At 51.3% G+C, this 19,895-nt stretch overlaps 1 protein-coding gene across 3 annotated transcripts in view; it reads left to right on the top strand.

Annotated features, from left to right (window-relative positions):
* The window catches only part of SUFU (SUFU negative regulator of hedgehog signaling), a 114,024-nt gene that overhangs the window by 88,543 nt on the left and 5,586 nt on the right, over positions 1 to 19,895 (top strand). For all 3 annotated transcript variants that reach the window (XR_005530475.1, XM_039243984.1, XM_039243983.1), the window contains exons 9-11: positions 8,943 to 9,077; positions 10,897 to 11,035; positions 19,772 to 19,840. Coding sequence is in view for 2 of the 3 variants with exons in the window: in XM_039243984.1 (XP_039099915.1) it covers positions 8,943 to 9,077; positions 10,897 to 11,035; positions 19,772 to 19,840 (343 nt within the window). In the remaining variant the exon portion in view is untranslated. The remainder of the gene's footprint in view (positions 1 to 8,942; positions 9,078 to 10,896; positions 11,036 to 19,771; positions 19,841 to 19,895) is intronic.

Genomic DNA, 19,895 nt, shown 5'->3' with positions numbered 1-19,895 from the left:
TACACTGCATCCCCCTTCTTCAAGTTGCACAATCAGGAATATTTTTATCGCCCATCTTTGATCCTCAGTGTCACCCAACACTTCAGCAGTGAGTCACTTCTCCAGGGAAGGGAAAAGGAAGGCTCGAAGGTGAGAGCTGGAGAGAGGAAATGACTCAGTGTCTCAGAAAACAGAAAGCCAGGAGTTCTGATGAGAGTGGGCTCACTCAGGAAAGCAGGCATCCTCATCTCCCACTCAAGTCAGGGGGCCGGGCAAGGGAGTGGGGGTCCTGGTGCCCAGAAGAGTTAATGGTTGATTAAGGAATCCCCTAATCAGCATGCCAGTTTTGCTCACTCTCTCTTCTTTAGCCACACCCTGCCCCACTGTTCCATCGTCACATCCTGTCCTTGGGGTCTTCACAATGAAAATACTGTTCTTTATCGTTTGGCTGTTGGTGTTTACCAGGTGATACAGCCTTGTGCTTAGTAGTAGCTGTGGAACTGAGCTAGTGCATTTAACCCCACCCCACACCTATACCCTGTCCCAATCCTGCCCTGAAGGGGAACCTTCAACTGGTTTTCTTCTCTGGAAAGTTCAGAGCTTTCATCAGCAGTCTGAAAGCAAAAGGAATAATCTCCCAGGCTAGAGGCGGAAGCCAGAGGTTGGGCTGGCCTCTGCATGCCAAACCCACTTCACTGTTGAATAGTTGCCAGCTCTGATGCCCTGGTTCCCACTCCCGGGCACCTCCAAGGGGAAGGCCCCAAGTCGTGTGGCCAGTCCAGATGTCACCACTGTCACAGGACTGGGATTGTGGCCCAAAGGAGCCTTAGAGGTTCAGCTCCTCTCCTTTCCATGCCTGCTGCCATTGATAGAATATGACCGATAAATGCCCTTAGGCTAAAATGGAAAAATTAAGACTTTTTGATCTGAAGAGACCCAGGTGGAGAGGAGCTATGGATACAGTTCTGTCAGTCTGTAAAGTGTGGGTACGGTGAACAGGGGCACGTTCCACAAACTATACAGTACTAGAAATATGGAATCTCTCTGGACACTGGAAGGAGAGAGTGTTTTAGGATATGTAAAAAGTCACCTTATGCAGTGGGAAGCATAAATATAGAATGTGTTACATAGACAGGTGGTAAAGAAATAAATGGAAAGATTTAGATCAATTCCTGAACTACTGAGGTGTGCATCTAAGCTGTCCCATATACCACCCCTCGCTGCTCCCACTACCGGCAGAATCCTGGGTTGGACAGGCCCCTGTGGCTGTGCAGGCAGTGTTTATTGAGTACTGCCATGTGCTGGGCGCTATGTTGTGGGCTGCTCTTGTCCCCGTGTACCCATTACAACACAGAGGCTCAGACAGATTACATAACTTATCTAGGGCCAGTAATCTGGGAATCATTGTCAGAGCCAAGATTTGAACATTGGATTGTTTGATCCAGGCCTCCTCACCACTTGGGTACTGCCTTTAAAAGAGGATAAAGTGGAGGGGGTTCCTGCCAATTCATAGGAAAAAATAGCTGGAAAGTAGGCCTTGGAAGTTTATATACCACTGTACAGAGTAAAACTGGTATTTTAGTTTGCCTCGAAACCCATGAGGGTGGCAGGTCAGCGGGCGCTGTTTGAGAAAAGCAAGTCTGAGAAAAGAACTCTGTTCACTACTCCACCAGAATGAGTGAGGAATACATGCAGAGTACAGGAAATGAGGTCCAGCATGGGAAAGAGACAAGGGGAACACGAGGGTGACGGTGAGGACAGGTGTGCAGCAAGAATGGAAGGCAGCCAGTTTGGAAGGACTTCTGGAGGAAGGTCTTTGAAAATATAAAATTTAGGAGTGATGGGGTGGCTCAGTCAGTTGAGTGTCCGACTCTTGATTTTAGCCCAGGTCATGATCCCAAGGGTCATGAGATTGAGCCCTGCATCAGGCTGAGCGTGGAGCCTGCTGAAGATTCTCTCTCTTTCCCTCTGTCCCTCCCTCCCCCAAATAAAATTTTTAAAAAGAGATAAAATTGATGAATATTTGGTGTATTTGAGTATCTTGGGGAAATCTGTAGACCATTGATAGTTTAGGATCGAATTAGTAATAAACACAATAGAAAACCAAGATTGTTGTTAAAACCAAGGAAAATAGAAAACTGCACCAGAAAATTATACTTTCCTAAGAGTATAACATCATAGCACATTCCACGGCTCAGTTGTAAGCAGTCTTGGTTTCGTATAATAATATAGACACTTAATACTGATCCAAACCAACTTACGATATAGTTCTCTTGGGAAGGTGGGAGGGCGGGAGTAGGGGACAGAAGAGAGCTAAAAGCTCATATTCCTTATTAGGAAGTCAATAGGTAAAACCTGAGAGGGGAATACCGGGAAATAGAAAGAAATTAAGTCTATTAGAAATATTGAGGAAAACACCAAGAGTCAGCCAACAGAGAGGAGCATTGTTGTCTCCAAGGAGTGGCTTGGGAAGACTGCTGGCTGTTGGAATGAACTCACCAGGACTCTGTGACTCTTTAAACTTTAAAAAGAATCATAAATAAAAGTCCAAGAAGTGATACTGTAGGAGCTGTTACAGCTCACCCCGTCCAGCGAAAGGGAAGGATAACCATTCCCACTGAAAATCACAGAACCGGCACCGAGGCAGCCCTGGTCATGCAGAGGCACTTCAGCTGCCCAGCACCAGGCTGAGCGCTGAAGGTTAGCAGGGGTAGCTGCCTGACAGGCCCCCTCAGAGCAGCTATCTTGCCATAATGGGAACAGTGAGGGGCGCTCGGCTGTGCACCTGCTGCTGACCAGCAGTGGAGGCGGATGGAGCGGCAGTGACAGCGCGCTGGAAGAGAGCATGTGGGCAGAGCGACATCAGGAAGGAAAACCCTGTGCCCTGTCAGAGCAGTGCCTGGTCAGTCCTCCCCAGATGGAGGGTCCTCACAGCCTTTTAGGGGGGTTGCTGGGTGTTAAGCGGAAAGGGGGTTCCATGACTAAGGTTTCAAGATGCTGACTTACATAAAATGAAACTGGCTGGTTTGCCCTCCACAGTCCTCCTCAGAGTCCTCAAAATGCCAACATTTTAGGTCTCTAACCCAAGAGAGACCCAGTGTGCTGCATCCAGCCCTTGCCCCCATCTGCTTTTCTATGAGTTTCCCTTAAACTAAGATTCCATCAAATACCCTTTGGGAGGTCCTGCCTTGGCTTCTAGGAAGTAGGGTTTTTTTGTTTTTCTTTTTAAGAGTTCAGGGCAAAAATAGATGTGTCCTCATGGCCTTGAAACCCCAGAAGGAAAGCCCACTCAAAGGAATGGGAAGTTCTTAAGGAGAAATACTGTGGTGATTGTAACTGGTGTCAGGAAGGCCTGGGGATTTTGTCTCAGCCCATTATTCATTCACTGTGTGACCTCGGGCTAGTTATTTAAGTCTCTGAGTTTCAGTTTCTTCATCTGTAAATTGGGGAAAAGAATACCTCTTGATTGAGTTGCCATGAAAATGAAAGGAAGCAAAGTATGTCAAGGGCCTTCACAGGGACCTGGCACCATGGCACCACGTCTGCACTCAGTAAAGGGCACCTCTTATTATCATCATTGTGACTAGTCCCCTGGAAACTGAAAAGTGGTGCAGTACATCCAGGGACCACTACAGATATATAGAGAATCTTTTACTTACCTCAGATTTCTTGAAGAATTTTAACAAAATCTGGAAGGAGAAGTATGTTATACCAGCACGGACTGTTAAGGAACAGGGTCAAGATAGGCTGAAACTCAAGAACTGAGTCTTGCAACACAATGCTCTGACCAGCAAAAAGGCCTTTATTTTTTGTACTTCTGTTTGGAATAGCAACAAGAAGAAAATCTAGGCTCCATCGTTTGGACACAGTAACTTTAATCACTGGCAGAGAAAAAATGAGATTTACTCGAATTCTGTTATGCTTCCATCTCAAAAAAAAAAAACAAAAATGGTTATCAGAGTAGAGTCACACAGGCATTGAGGAGGAGATGGAAGCCACGATTTCACATTGCCTGGTCCACATGTGTTGTGCCCCAGAACACCAGGAGAATTGGCAAATGGGACTTACGAAGCTGGTGTCCCTAACCTTCGCAGGAATAAGAAAAAGGTGTTGGCAGACTAAAAGCACTCAAAAGTTTCAAAATGCAAAAAGCATCCTGCACTCTCCAAACTAGTACGCTTAGGGTCAACCATCAGGGAAAATTCTGGACTAGATTATAAGTCAAACAGTCTGTGAATACTCTTTAAGAGGCACAGTGAACACTGAGAGTCAGCATGGATTCACAAAGAATCAGAATCAGGCTTGCCAGACCATCCTCATCTATTTTTAGAAATAGTTATGGGGAGGGCCAGGGACGGGAGGCAGGGGGTGGCAAGCAGTGCCCAGCTGACTCAGTTGGAGGAGCTTGAGACTCTGATCTCAGGGTTATGAGTTTGAGCCCCACATTGGATGTAGATATTACTTAAATGAATAAATAAATAAATAAAAACTTTTAAAAAAAATTCACCGTAAAAAGATTTCTACCTGATAGACAAAGGAAGTGCAATAGATCTTCTATAGGTGGGGTTTAGCAAGACATTTTCAGAATGTCTTCTGACATTATTGCTGGCAAGACCGAGGGGGGAAGGGCTTGGTGACGGATGGTTGGGTAGATTTATAATTGGTTGGATGAGCCTACCCAAGGAGTAATGATGTCAGCCTGTCTGCCTGGTCCTGTCCTGTTCACTGTTTAATCAAAGCCTGGGATGAGAACATTGATGGTGAGTTTATCAGTTTTGTCAGTGACTTGAAGTCAGGAGGGAATGCCAGTACAATGGATGGCAGAATCAGGTTTCAGAAATACCTGGACTGCTAGAAACAGTAGCCAGATAATACAGAGTCTGGCTCTTGGCTCCAACTAATCCACAGTACATACAAGATGGGGGAGAGGAGGTCCAAGTGCGGACCATGGGAGAGAGCCTGAGGGAGATGTTGTTGACAGAGGGTATGCTGTAAGAGTTGGTAATTTGAAGTTATAAAGAATAGACAGTTTGATGACAGTTCTAATAGAAATAAAGTTTCCCAAACAAGAAAGCTCATAGTCCCTCTTTGATCTGCCCTGGTTAGACCACATGCTGTATTTATTTCCACACACAGCACTCCCCTTCTGGACACGACACTCTGGCTTTGATAAGCTAGAGTAAATGCAAGGGAAAGTGATGTGGGTGGCTGGCTGGGAGATTTCAGAGCCATGTCTTAAGAATATAGCTGAAAGTGGGGCGCCTGGGTGGCTTAGTCGGTTAAGCGTCCGACTTTCGCTTGGGTCATGATCTCGCGGTTCGTGGGTTCGAGCCCCGCGTCGGGCTCTGTGCTGACTGCCAGCTCAGAGCCTGGAGCCTGTTTCAGTCTGTGACTCCCTCTCTCTCTGACCCTCCCCTGCTCACGCTCTCTCTCTCTCCTAGAAATAAATAAAACATTTAAAAAAAAAAAAAAAAGAATATAGCTGAAAGTCGGGGCCACAGATACTGGAAGAGAGAAACTGATGATGGCCTGTGGGAGCAGCCTTGGGGATTTGAAAGGCTGGCATGGGAGGAGAGATTAAATGACTTCTGGGTAGCTTGAGGTCCAGCAGATGGGAATTGCAGGAAGACCATTGTGCTTTGTAGAAGGAAGATGACTCTGCTAGTACCTCCCTTAGAAGAACAGAGGCCTCAGGGGTTTTTGTTGGCCTGTGATTGGGCCTTCTCAGAGGACCAGCAGTTGACCAGGACCCACAGTATCTTCTCAGGGAGTCAGGAGCCCCTTAAGGCCCATCTCAGAAGTCCTGTCTCCCAAGCTCAGGGCAGGGACCTTTGTGCAGAAGTAAGGACTGATTTGGCAGAGGCGGTTGGTAAAGGCAAATAAGTCACTATTAAGCTATCAGCATTCTTGCAGGAAGAGCAGACAGACTTTTAGAGGCAGCCTTCTGATACATTCCAGATATATTTTGGGCCCCTACCACATCCCAGGCACTGTCAGATGCTTTGTGTCAGTCAACTTGTTCAATCCCTACAACAAAAAGGTATTATTATTTATTCCCATCAAGAGGGTACTGGTGCCTAGAGAGAGGGTATGTTATCTTCCTAAGGTCACAAGAGTGACGAGCTCAGAACCTGTGAGTCAGCCATTCTGCCACCTGGAGCAATAGCTCCTCCTTCACCCCCTGGCCACCTATCCCTGGCAGTCCCCAGTGGGTGTACGGGGTGCTTCCCAGGGAGTCCTTCTCCCTTCCAGCCCCCCAAAGCTCTGCCTTCTCTTCCATGGGGAACTCAGGGCAAAAACAGCCCAGCTGAAAAATTAGGCCACGCTGGCGAGCACAGTACTTATTTTTTTATGACTAAGATTAAGCTGACAACCATGCAAAACATTGCAAACCTGTGTTGGCTGCAGATTTAATACCTCACCCAGCCACACAAATAATTCATGCTTCTGCATCGATGTCCAGAAAAAACAAATCAGCAAAAAGCTAGCCTCCTGCGTGTGTGTGTGTGCGTGTGTGTGTGCGTGCGTGTGTGTGTGCGTGTGTGTGTGTGTGTAGCAGCCGTGTTTCCATTGAAGCAGCATGCCGGAAATACCCAAGCTCCAGGATTGCAGATCTAGCATTTTGCAATTTTTTTTTCTCTTAAAAGATTAAAGTACGTTTTCAAATGATTGAAGGTTGGTGGGAGGTGTAAATGTGGGCACTTGTCACATTAATTCTTCAGATGATTAAGTTCTTTTCCATTTCTTTAAAGCTGTTTGCAGTTGGGTTTGATGTCCTCGTTCCGGGTGAGTGTGTTGTAGCAGTTACCAAGGTGACTTTAGCTGACTTTCAACAATTTATTTTTCCCTCCAGCGTGAGATGTCTCTAGCCCTGTGTGCAGTTGATTCTTCTCTCTCAGGCCCCCACCCCCACCCCTACCCTGATTGCTATTCATCAGTGTTTTGCCTATGCCAGAGAGGCGGGTATCCTCTAGTGGGCCCCATAGGCTCAGAAGCCCCGCCTGGCAGCCAGGCGTCAGCCCCTTTCGGGCACATGGTGGTATGTCTCTGTGTGGGCCCATTGTCAGAAACGGCACAGGGAAGTGATTGTAAGAAGCACCCTGGCTCTTCCCCTTAAACTCACTCTGACCACAGGCTTGTCACCTCACCTCTCTGAGCCTCCATTTCCTCCTCTGTGAAAGAAGGGTTAACCATAGAATATACATGGGATGCTCGCTGTGAGGACTCAGCAAGTGAGTCTATGGCCTCGTTGCTCTAGGGTGGAATAGGGCTGCTGTTCTGAGTTCTGCCCTTGTCTGGGCCCTGGGGGCACCCGCTGAGATGTGGTGTTCGGTGGTAAGGGAAAAACGATGTAGTCAGAGGTCCTAGGCTCCCACACTGGCCTGCCACAGACCAGCTCTGTGGCCTTGGACTTGTTACCAGCTCTCTTTCGTAAAGGAAAGAAGTACACTAAACCACCTCTCAGAGTTTCCTTCCAGTCTTGAACTTCCATGACCTTCTTGGCCGTAGCATTTATCTCCTTCATGGGTCTTGTGAAAGGGTTTGTCAAAAGAGAAGCTAGGGGAAAGGACAAGTTTCAGAATTCACTTTGGGAAACCAGAGGAAGGGACCACTTTGTGAAAGAGGAGTTACATCTGGGGGCGGGTCCACACAGCTGGTAGGACTGGTCCCCAGTACCTCAGGGGCTTTCATAAACCACTGCCTCAACTCCCAGGCCGCCCCATGTCACCCTCCATCCTTTTGCCTGCTGACCTCACACCCTCCCTCTGGGGAGGTTCTCTGCCTATCGGGGTGCCTCAGTAGCCAAAGGCCCTAGCACCTCAGCGCCCGCAGCGTGTGAAGAGGTTGGGCCTGCCCCTCACTGGCTGGCTCACTGTGGAGCCTAGACATCTTGGGTGGCTCCTGCCCCTTGCATGATAAATAACTAGAGCTTCTCACCCAGTATTTTGATGGACACTTGGGGAATTGTTCTGAGATTCACAGCCCAAACCAGAATCCGGCCTTTTGAATAGGATCAGTGGGTAACCCTCATTTCTGGCTGAGGCATATTTGAGAGGCTGTCAGTGGGGGCAGCTGAATTTGAAAGAACATATCTTAGATTGCAAAGGGACCCTGTGGCCCAGTTGTGGGCAAGCTGTTGGCGGGAAGCAGGACAGGAGGGAGTGTGAGGCAGCAGGGACAGCTCACTGTGGCCAAGGCCACAGGCAAGAGGAATCTGGTACAGGGCCCCTGGGGCCTCAAAGCCCAGCAGGATGGTGGCCTGGTTCTGCTGCCCAGCCAGGCCCACTGGTCTGACTCCTAAGAATCTGGTTTCCGCCCCCTCACTGAGGATTGTAACATTTCCTGGTTAGGTGAAGGATGTGTATGTCCCTGCAGCTCTTGGCCATTAGCAGGAGCGTGTGTGCTCAGAACCTGCTGAAAGTCACAGCCTTTTCAAGGTCGGCTGGAAGGAAGCTCTTGGAGCTGCACCTCTTGGTACTCTAGCTCCCCAGCTTTGGAGAACTTGGGAACTGAGATTCCAGGGCGGGGAAGAAGGGCTCCCAGATGCTCCTGCTGCTATATAGGGAAGAACAAGCCACTCACTGCGACATAAACTTTTATATAGCATATTGGCCAAAGATGAGGCTTTGGAACCCAATCTAACTGTGACCAACTCCCAGCTCCATACTCCCTGGCAATGTGACCAGCACGAGTTACTTCACCTCCCTGATCTCCAATTCCTTATCTGTAAAAGGGCTGTAACAATAGTACCCACCTTGTGGCGATGCTGAGGAGGAGTCAGTGAGAAGGGCTTTGCACAGCTGCTGGCATTTGGCCAGCACACGGTCAACGGTGGGTGTTGTTACCACTATCATCAATCACAGTCACTGTCATTATTCAGGAGCCCAGCCTGAGAGACTCCCATCTTGCCCCTCCTCGTGGTGTTTACCTTGTGCCAAACCTGTCCCTGTGCTTGCTTGCAGGAGCCGCAAAGACAGCCTGGAAAGCGACAGCTCCACGGCCATCATTCCCCATGAGCTGATCCGCACACGACAACTCGAGAGTGTGCATCTGAAATTCAACCAGGAGTCAGGGGCTCTCATTCCCCTTTGCCTAAGGTGAGCCCCACAGCTCCCAGCTCATCCTCAGGGAGCCACCAGGCCTGTGCTGGCCTTCACCCCACACCTGGGTGGAGTCTAGGGCCCAGGGAGGGAGGAGGGCCAGCCAGGCAGTTCCATCTTGGGCCTGTGGAGGGCTGTGGACTCTGAACCAGCCTGTAGCCTGCACTGTGCGGCAGAACACTCCTTTGTCCAGAGAGGTGTCCCTTCAGCCTTGCTCCCTTGGGAAGGCCCAGTGGTCTGGGCAGTCTCACGCCCCTGCCATCCCACAAGCCCCACGTCAGTAGCACCAGAGTCGCAGGGCAGGGCTCTAGTGGGCCGGGCTCTATTTTCTTCTTCTTGTTGCTTTTCCCATGCATAACGCTCAGCTCTCCAAACCCAGTGGCCAGCACAACAAACTCCTTGAGGGACCAAGAAGCCCAGCTGTGTCCTTTCTGCTGCTGTCCACAGTGCCAGAAACCCAGCCCTGTGGCCGGCATTCAGCTCTCTGTGTGGGGATGGTGCACTGGGCCGGATCTGTTCATCTGACTTCTTGCATAGCCCTGGGGGTTTCCATCCTTACTTTTATAGCAGGGGAGGTGACCAGAATAACTCTGAACTCAGACAGCAGTGACAAGGAAGAACGGGGTTACCCTGGTTTGGTCTCTCCCCACTGAGCCCAGAGCCTGAGAAAAGAGTTTGGATGCTAACCAACCTTGGCCAGCCACCCTGGGCAGCAGGGTAGAGATAGCAAGTGGTCAGAATGAACAGGGGTTGGCAGGGCCCCCCACCAGGACCCCAGCCATTTCCTTCCCAGCTCCCTCTCTGGCCCAAGCTCCAGATCATTAGACCGGTGAAGGGTTAATCCAAGGCAGCCCCAGAAAGCAAAGGACAGGCTTTGCTTCCTTTGCTGGCTGGCATCTCTCCCCCACTGACATTGTCCCTGCCTGCCCTCCCCCCAGGTGTATTTCCGGACTGGGGATTAGCAGTAGCTTCTTGTGGCTCCCTCAGAGTGACCCCATTTGCCTTCAGCTTTGATGATGATGATGATTTATGATTTGTTTGTTTGTTTTGAGGTATGCTTGTGGCCTTGGGGCTAGCCTTTTTTTTTCTTTAAGTTTATTTTGAGAGAGAGCACAGTGGGTGAGGGGCAGAGAGAGAGGGAGAGAGCGAGAGAGAGAGAGAGAGAGAGAGAGAGAATCCCAAGCAGGCTCTGCACTGTCGGCACAGAGCCTGATGTGGAGCTCAAACCTACAAACCACAAGATACTGACCTGAGCCAAAGTCAGATGCTGAACTGGCTGAGCCACGCAGGCGCCCCAGGGATAGCCGTTGTAGTCTTGTGGGAGGTCCCAGGAGCAGGTGGTAGACACTGCCCTGAATACAGGAGTTGTGCTGCGAAGGCATTATGCCATCCTCCCAGGGGCTTGGGAAATTTGTTTAGGTACTACTTCACCCCCACCTTCAAAACAAAGGGGGGGACATGACGCTGCTCTTAATTTTGGGCATGGCCTTGGGCATATTGCTAACTGCCTTCTCTAGCCTCAGTTTCCTCACCAGGACATGAAGGTGTAGTCCCTCCCCCCCTGCCCCCCCTCCCCCGCAGGCCCTTTGGATGCTAATCTAGTGTTTCTGCCAGCTTTGAGCACTTGGGAAGAATGGCAGTAGAGACCTCGTGAGAGGCTTCTCTTAGAACATGTTTGATTATGGTCGCCTGTTGGAGGGCAGGTGGGCTTTCTGGAGGGCATTTGCCAGGCACCCTGTCCCAGGGAGCACAGTCCCCACAGTCCCTGAGCCTTGGCCAGGCCTGCTGCTCATTGTCTCTGTGTTCCTACCCCCAGGGGCAGGCTCCTGCATGGACGGCACTTTACATATAAAAGTATCACAGGTGACATGGCCATCACATTCGTTTCCACGGGAGTGGAAGGCGCCTTTGCCACTGAGGAGCACCCTTACGCAGCCCATGGACCCTGGTTACAAGTGAGAGGCTCATTTTCTTTCCCTGCCTTCTTTTTTAAGCCCCTCCCTACCTTGTTTCTGTGGGCTCTTCCCACACCTGCCTCTCCCTCCCCTCCCTTGGCACCTCTTGTTGACTCCCTTCCAGAGGGGCTGGTTATGGGAAACCGTATGGAGTGTGGATGCTGCCGCCTCTCCCATCAGCTATAGGAGTACTTTCTGGCCTCTCCACTGTCACCTGAGACACTGGGGATAACTCTCTAGGCCCTGGCCATTGGTTTGCCTTGGAAATCCAGGTTTGAGGGGTGTGAGACTTTCTGCACCCCGGGTAAACCAAGGTCCAGGAAACCAAGTGTGAAGCAGAATAAGATGGAGTATGGAAGCCACTAGCAGGTGCCTGTGTGGAATCCCACCCAAATTCCTAGAAAATGGGCATGTGGATGTGGACTGGGGTGGGATGGGCAGGCCTCAGCAGACAGAGCCTCCCCACTCCCCTCATCTAATGGCTGTCCTGTTCCTCCTAATGGAAACCCAGCTTTTCTGCATGGAAACCTGCTGGCTTGTCCAGAACACTTTGTCCTTCCTTTGCTCTTCTGGCTGGAGCACAGCTTCAGAGCCACTGCCAAGCGGGGTGCTGAGGCCTGAGAGCCACAAGCCGCCTTCCAGCCCCCACCCTGTCCCAGGTCTATAACGGGTACTGGGCTGGTCCAGCACACTCCCAGATGTATTAGGGAAACATCCTTTTTTCTTTGTTTGTTGGGTGCGTGGGAGGAAGAACACTCTACCTTACCTCTCTGAGGAGTCTCGAGAAAGGGGATCTGACCCTAATCCAGAAACGGACTGTGCCTTGTTTGTGGTGTATGGAGGCATGATTATAGTAGCGGGGAAGAGAATTATGCTGGCTTTGTGGGTTTAACCCTGTCTGGGGGGTCTATGAAGCATACTTAACCGGTTGTGTGTGTGTGTGTATGTGTGTGTGTGTGTGTGTGTGTGTGTGTGTGTGTGTGTGGTCGAGCTTGCCACTGAATTTCTCCTCCTTCAGGCCAGCCCCCCCACACACACATACACACAAATAACTAACCCTTAATTAAAACAAACAGCAAACAAAGGACACCAACCACACTCCTCAGACTAAGTGAGGTAGAAATGGAAGCTAGTGCTTTAGGAATATTGTGTCCCGTAAATTATCTTGCCTTTTTCCACTGTTGTTATTACATTGTCCCATAACAAAATTACTTTGAACCATAAAGTTATAAATACATTTTAAAAGTCCCACTTGGTAACATTAGATTTCTGTCCATGTGGTGTTGGTAGTTACTGTAGCAAAAGCTCTGAAGTGTAACATTTGAAACTAGCCCAGCACCTCCCCACCACCCCCAGCTATGTCCCAGGAAGCCACGCTGCCTCTTGCTGATAAGGAAAGGGGAGGTGGGGACCCAGCAGGAGAAACCAGGCTTGAGAGTTCACAGGTCATCATTCCCAGGAGGCGACTGCGCTGACAGGTCTCAGAAGTATCCTCACATAGCATTTGTGTGTATTGGAGGTTCAAGCACATTTTCTTGGGAAAGTAGGGGCCAGGATCTCCCCAAACTCAAGAAATTCCCCCCAGTTACGTTTCACATCCTCAACTCTGAACCTGTCCTTAGAGTCTTGCCTTCCCCCTTAGAAAGTCTTCCTGCCCTGAGGAGGGGTTAGCCACCATCTCCATTCTCGGCAGCCTAGGAGCCCCAGCTCCCCAGAGGACTCAGCAGACATGGTGCCCTCAGTGACCTCAGAATTATGAATCCAACCCCAAACTAGGAGGCCCTTATTCCTGGGCTACTAACATTGTGCTCCCAGCCCCACTGCCCTCACCCTGGGGCAGCCCCTCCAGGGAGCTGAGGCACTGGGCACGGCCCCTCCCATGCACTGTTGCCCAGGGAACAAGAGCGGTGGGAACCAGCCACTGGCCTCGGCATGTTTCAATAAAGTTGCTGTGCTGGGAGCTGCTTAATCAAAGGCCTGTGTTATGGGCTCATTAGTGTGGTCCAGCACGGGCCAGCTCACAGGGGAGCTCCTAGGAAGGCTGGCTGGGGCCCCACTCTCCAAGCCTGCACCCTCACTCACCGAGAGGATTCTCAGGCCTAAGGAGCCCTGGGAAACCCTCTGCCTGTACCCCCTCCCCCCCCCCACTCTCCTCCAGTCCTCAGCCATGGAGCCAACACCCAGACAGCCCTCCTCCCTGCCCCCAAAGCAGTCAGCACTTTCTGCGTCTGACTGCCAGCCTGCCTTCCCCTTTAGGGTCTTGCCACTGTGGTCACAGGCAGCTGCCTAGCTTGTGGGAACCTGGGCTTGTAATTACTCGTGGGCCTCTGGGGCTCCCTCTGGGGTTGGTTGTCTCCCCAGGAGTCTGCAGGACCTCTTGGAGGCCCGGGGTTAAGCTCATTACCAAAGAGGGACCTCTTCCCTGGACGAAGAACGGCCCCGGGCCCCTTTGGAGGCAGTTCTCCAACACTGAGAGGACGGCCCCCACTGCAGGAATCTCTTGCTCGTGCTCCCAGGATCTGGGGTGTCTCCTTGGCCTCTGTGTGCCAGGCCTGGTAAGGACAGAAGAGCAGGAAGGAGCTGAATGCGGCGGGCCCAAGAACATGAAGAGCTCTAGACTTCTGTTTTCTTGGCTGCTGCTTGAACTCTCCCTGTTGATCCCAGCTGAATGGGGAGGGGCTGGGATGACTTTCTTACATCAGCCTCAACAGCCTTGGAAGCCCTTCTCCCAGCCTTGGCACCTTGTCCTGGCTGCCAGCCTGGGCCTGTTATCTCTTGGGGAAAAGGCATGGCAAAGACACCCCGCATGGGGGAAAAGTGACAGAGGAGAGGCTGAGAGAAAAAGGCAGAGGGTGAGGGAATCTGGGCCCTCACCGGAGTGTGCGGAGGCCCCACACAGGCCATCACACCTACCTTCTCCTGGGCCTGCACCTGCCCTCTCTGCTCCTCCCCTTCCCCCACTCTCCAGCTACAGGAAAGTCAAGGCCCCAGCACAGAGAAAGGCAGAGCCGTCTGCAACCCCAGGGTGAGCTCGGTGGACACTCCCTGCTTCCTGGAGGAGCTGGAGAGGCAGGAATCCTATGCCAGTTCCATAGGCTTCTCAGTTTCCGGAGGTCAATACCTTGACTCCATCTGCCCTACCATCTGCTCTTTTCATCCTCGTGGAGATGGTAACGCCTGTCAGGCAACTGCAGAGCTTTGCGGGAGGGTCTTCAGACCCTGGGGGAGGCCTGCCAGCACCTCTCTTGCACACCTTCCCCCCAGCATTCCACATCCCGGTAGCTTTAACGAGCCTCTCTCCCTTGAGGCTGTCAGCACTGGGCTGTTAGTCTTCTGAGCAGGAGCCCAGCCCAGAACTGAGTCGTTCATCTATCCCCAGCCAGGGTTGATCCAAAGAGGGGGAGAAGTCAGCCCCAAAGGTCACATGGGGGTCACATCACCAAATATGAGAATATTTTTTTAAGCCCTGCAATGCTTTCTCAGCTGTGTGGTGTCTGACAGCTCACTCAGGTGGAACCCCCCCATTTCCAGCCATTCCCTACCAGCCCTGATGGGAAGCCCCAGGCTCAGTATAAGATGCTCAGCTGCTGTTCTGAGTGTGCTCGCTGCTCCAGGCCAAGTTTGGGAATCACTACTGGGCTCTCATACTGGCCCAGTGGCTGACTCACCACTGTTCTCTGGACAAGCCCTCGCCTTCTCCTGTCCTCATCCACCCATTTGGATGTTGTATGGAAGACACTTGGCAGTCCCTGGCCCCGGCCCCTGGCGGCTCCTCCCCAGTGCCTCTGTTTCTCTTTCTTCTGGTAAACCCGGCCACAACCTGTTCTCCCAGGAGAACTTTGCTATCATGGGACCTCATTGTCAGGGGGTACACCCATTAGGGTTTAAATCCCAGCACTGCGCCTGGGGAGTACAGCACCCTCCCTTCAGGAGAATACTGTGATGGCCTGCTCTGCCCTCACCAGCCAGCGACCAGAGCAGGAGGGCTCTGAGCCTGCTCCCGGCCACCAAAGCCAACTTCTCACCACCCACTGAGAACAGGAAATGAGTGTGTGCCACACACACCTCTGCCCCCAAGCCTGGGGGGTCTCCAAGCTGTTTTCCGGCTTGCGTCTGGCCTGTTGGGAGTCTGGGGAGGGGGCTGGACACAGACTGGACTGCTTCCTCGTCCTGCCTCCTCCTCGGCCACTGTGGGCGCCAGAGTAGCTCCTTGGCAGGCCTTACCCTATAAACAACACATTTCCGCCTCCAAGAGAAGGAAAGAGAGGGAAAAGAAAGCCAAACTTGTTGGGAAGCAAGAACAACGTGTCAACACGAAGAGCAAACAGGGCCCTGGACAAAGTGTGGATTGTCATATCAAGGGGAAGGAGTGGGCATTGTCAGCACTGTTTGCAGACTCAGAAATAGCACCAACCACAGACATTTGAATCAGATCTGCAGCAGCTGGTCTCCTGTCTGCAGCACAGCAGGGCCTGCCCAGGGCAGGCACCACAAAAGATCACTTTTTGAGTTCCTTCTGGACCTTGCTGGGACTTGGTGAATTTGGAGACTTTTGACAACCCTCCCTCATCTCCAGCCAGCCAGGTGACGATAAGGCTCCTGGTGTGAGCACTTGGAATAAGCCGCTGGTCTGGATTCCAAGCCCTCCCTCTGTCCAAAAGTGTGGGTTGGTAGCGGGGGGCAAGGAGCCACTGCTCCACTCAATCTTGGCCAACTAGAAGGTAATGAAGCTGCAGCCACCAACTCACCCCTGTTGCATAAGCCTGTGCCCAAACTCCCTTCCCCTGGGAGCCTGAGTATTTCCCCCATGATCTCCCGGGGTGCCTCAAACATGCAGACCCCTTAGCCTTGCCAGCACATTCCAATACAGAAGGTCTGGGTGGCACCTCCATATTTTCAAAAGCTTCCAGGGGAGTCTGCTGTTCAGATTGGTTGGTGGGAGCTTTCTCCTCTCACCAGAGAACCTCTTCCCTCCAAGGGCTGGTTATACAGAAACACAAGCGTTTTATGCCCAGCTCATGGTGACTGCAGATATTACTGAGTGGTATTGTCATTTTCAGTATTATTACTGTTATTTCTACTGCTGTTTTCTAGGTTAGAGTAAATGTTCCCCTGTGTATGCATTCACTAAGCTGGCCTGGAAATTTGCCTTGCTGGTTCTCACTTGGAAACCATCTTTGGGCACGGTTTTCCTTCCTTTCCAGTTGGCCAACTTGGTTTTTGAGCAGCTGGGTGTCTATGGTGCTCAGCCGTCTTGAGCTGATCAGGGTCGTTCCTCTTGAGGAGATATATGGCCGGTTGGGGTTGGGATGGCTGGTTTTCCAGGCCATCTGTAGAAGCCAAAATCACCTTTACCTCCCCTTTCAGAGGAGAGAGAGGAGTTAGCCATGAGTATACAAGCCTTCTAGAATTGAGGTATTTTCCCCAGACAGGAAAAAGAGTATCCTCTACCACGATGAGGTCAGATGACTGTTCTGAAATCCAGGAGCCTTGTCGCCTCTCAACACCTGCTTGTCTGCAAAATAGGGGTGATAGCTACCGCCTTTGCAGGACTGCCAGGAAGGTTCAGTGCGATGATACCAGTCAGGCCCTTAGCCCAGTGCCCCGCACACGGAGGAGGCACTACTTCTGCTATTGGTGGCGTTATCGTTGCTACTGTCATCATAACCATCCCATTATCATTTGTGGCAGAGCCAGGCAGCTCCATGGGGACCCAGTGAGTTTCAAGAGCCCCAAGCGTCGCACGGTGCAGGCTTTTCCCACAGTTGCATCACAACAGTGAGTCTGTTGCTCATGAGAGCGCCCAGGAGCTGCTCCGTCACAGTTGTCTATCTCTAGTGTCCTGTGGATAAGATCTGTTAACATTCTCAGCTCCAGGTCTGAAATATACAAAGAACAGGGCCTGCTTGTTCAGTCCAAGCTTCTAAGGTTTAACTCCCAAAGGAAATTAAATTAGACGCCTGCAGCTATGACAGTCTGTCGTGTTTCTTTGCAGGGAATGTCACCCTTAATATCATGCAGATCTTGTGTATAATTTTCTCTGTTTAATTCTTTTAAAATAATGCAAAGTTTCCAGCAGGAACCAGCAAAGCACCAAAAGTGAAAATTGAGGAGTAACTAGGGTTTGTCCCCTTTTCTGGTCTTGCCATCCCCTCCCCGAGCTGGGTATAAAATGAGTCTACACACAGATGGTATGCGCTTGGTGGTGTTTCTGCTAAAAGCCATGATAGTGTACCCTGTCTCCACTGCCTATTCCAGACCTTTGTCAGAGGAACTGGCTTAGGACGGAGCTCTGTGTTAGTGGGGCTGCCTTTCCCCTTGTTGAAAAACAGCTCTTTGGCGTCTCACTGGGTGGTCACAGTCTCGGTGAACCCTCCCCTCTACCTCAGCCCCAGCACTGTAGTCCCAGACCTATTTACCTTTCTGGCAGAAAGTCCCTCCCTCCAAATTATTTGTGGGTAAGAAATCAGCCCAGCCTGGCCCAGACTGGAGCCATTGTAATGTAATTGGGTTTTAGGTATGCTTGTGTTTGTGCTAGCATTTGCAGAGATGGCAGCAAGCCCCGGAAATGCCAAAACTATGAATGTGACTTTTGTACTACTCCCGCAGACTGGTGATAACTGGTAGGGAAACTCTGGACTTTGGGAGGGGGGGTGCTGGGATAACGGAGAGGCATGGGCCCAGGCAGTGGGAAGACTGAGGTGTGATTGGGAAAGAGTCGCTGCGGTCTAGGAGTGCTCCAAGGTGCACTTGGGTGGGAAGGGCCACCCCAGGTGGACATTTCCCTCTACTGACTTTGTCTGTTTAAATCTGGTCTCTGTCCTCATTTGAGGCCTGAGCTCCTCAAACGGAAAAAAATATATATCAATGAGATGGGAGCCAATGGTCAGAGCCAGTTTGCTGTTGACTGTGGGCTTGCAGCCTGGGAAGGAGATGTCCTTCGGCCCCCTGTCAGCCAGGAGAGGGTGCGGGTCTAGGTAGAGTGTAGATTGCTTTTGCCTTGTCTCTGGGGCTCCACTCAGGGCCAGGCCTAGCAGAGACAGCCATGGAATGCTGTGGGATTGAACAGATTGATGGGCAGATGAGTGGAAGAACAAATAAATATATAAATGTTGTGCAGGGGGTGAGCAGTACTTCAGGCATGACTTTAGAGTCCAGGCACAACTGGGGTATGGTCTTAGCCACACACAAGCCATGTGACATTGGGCAAACTACATCATCTGTCTGTTCCTCAGTTTCCTAATCTGTGAGGAGACTGCAGGAGATAAGATACACGAGCAGTCAGCACAGTGCCTGGTACGGCAGTGGTTTGCTCGCTCGGGGTCATTTTCTCATTCCTCGCTCCCACCTCCAAGCCATCAACTTCCCTCGTATGGAGCCAGCCATCTTCCATGGTCCCAGCAGCCCTGCTTGCTGCTGTCCCCACACTTCTCTGCCATTTCACTTCATCTCACAAGCTGCCTGTATTTCCAAATAGTGAAACTTCTCTTCTGTCCAGAGTAGACAACTCCCAGGGGAAACCTGAAGGGTATTTTCTCAGGTTCTTGATCCCCATCCTTCTAAAGGGCTTTCCCCTCAGAAGAATCACTCACCTTGGTCTTCACCCCATTGTCCTTCCTCTGCGCCTCACCCAAGGCGTTCAGAGTTTGCTGGAGGAGGCAGAACAGCAGCAGGTGGAGCCACAGCCTGGAGGGTCGAGAAAGGTCAGGTGTGGAGACCAAGAGGCCCATGGACCAGCACAGGGAGGAAGAGAGTGGGGGAAAGGGTCACGCTGGGAAGAGGAAAGACATCCTCAGCCTGGGCCCACTGTGGTACAGTCCTGGCGTGAGCTTGGCCTAGCTCTGCAGAGCCAGCCTGAGCCTGCTGGGAAAATGGCCCACCAGGTTGAGGAAGGCCTGTGAGGGTAGTGGCTGTGCCAGCCGAGTAGTGGGGCTGGGCTGTCCCAAACATCAAAGCATGACATGGCAAGGCATCAGACTAGAACAGTGAAATGGGACAGCTGGGAGGCGACCTAGAGGAGAGGTTTCTCGAAGGAAACTTTAGAGCACTCTGGCTAAATGAGGCCAACAGGGCAAGGGTTTGGGACCTTCTGGCTTGAGAAGATGTGGGTACTGCAGAGGGAAACAAGAGTTGAGAGACCCTTTCCCATCTGTAAAATGAGAGACGTTGGTGGACAGCCTGCAAATTCTCCGGCTCACACATTCTTGGATGTACCTTCCGGGGCATTTCCAGATTCCAGATAAGGCTTGTATTCCAAATACAAACAGATTCCGTTTGTCCTACCAAGTGGGAGGTGAGGGGGAACATGTGAGCCCAGTTGGGCACGGAGGATGTTGGCAATCGCTGTTCCCCAGCCACTAGCTTTTCTGTTTCCCCTCTGCTGCACTGCCGCATGCAGAGGGCCCCAACTGTCAAACAGGTTCTTGTCCTGCCCATTCCCGTGTCCCTTCTGGGGACCAGCAGCACCGTCTTCACACGTACCCCCACCTTGCTTCCCCATTGTCCTGTGATACCCTTCCTTCACTGCCCTTATCCCTCTGATATCGCAGGCCGGTGGGAGTGGGGCAAAATGACAGTCAAGGAGAGGCTTCCAGCACTTCCCTCTGTCCCTAGAACAGATCACCACGGGCTCATATCTCCTCCGTGGCCAGAAGAAAGATCCATAGCTTGGCAGTTGGCAGAAAGACCACTCATTAAGAAATAATAATACAAGCCTATCTTGTGCCTTCTTCCCAGATTCTGTTGACTGAAGAGTTTGTAGAGAAAATGTTGGAGGACTTAGAAGATTTGACTTCTCCAGAGGAAGTAAGCCTGTTTGATTCTCTCTAACAGCAGCTTCCAGTCCCCAGGAGCCCATGTG

The sequence above is a fragment of the Hyaena hyaena genome, unplaced genomic scaffold, assembly GCF_003009895.1.
Source record: "Hyaena hyaena isolate Hyena2069 unplaced genomic scaffold, ASM300989v1 scaffold_233, whole genome shotgun sequence".
Lineage (NCBI taxonomy): Eukaryota > Metazoa > Chordata > Mammalia > Carnivora > Hyaenidae > Hyaena > Hyaena hyaena.
Note: the sequence above shows the minus strand (reverse complement) of the source record. Positions and strands in the feature narration are given on the sequence as shown.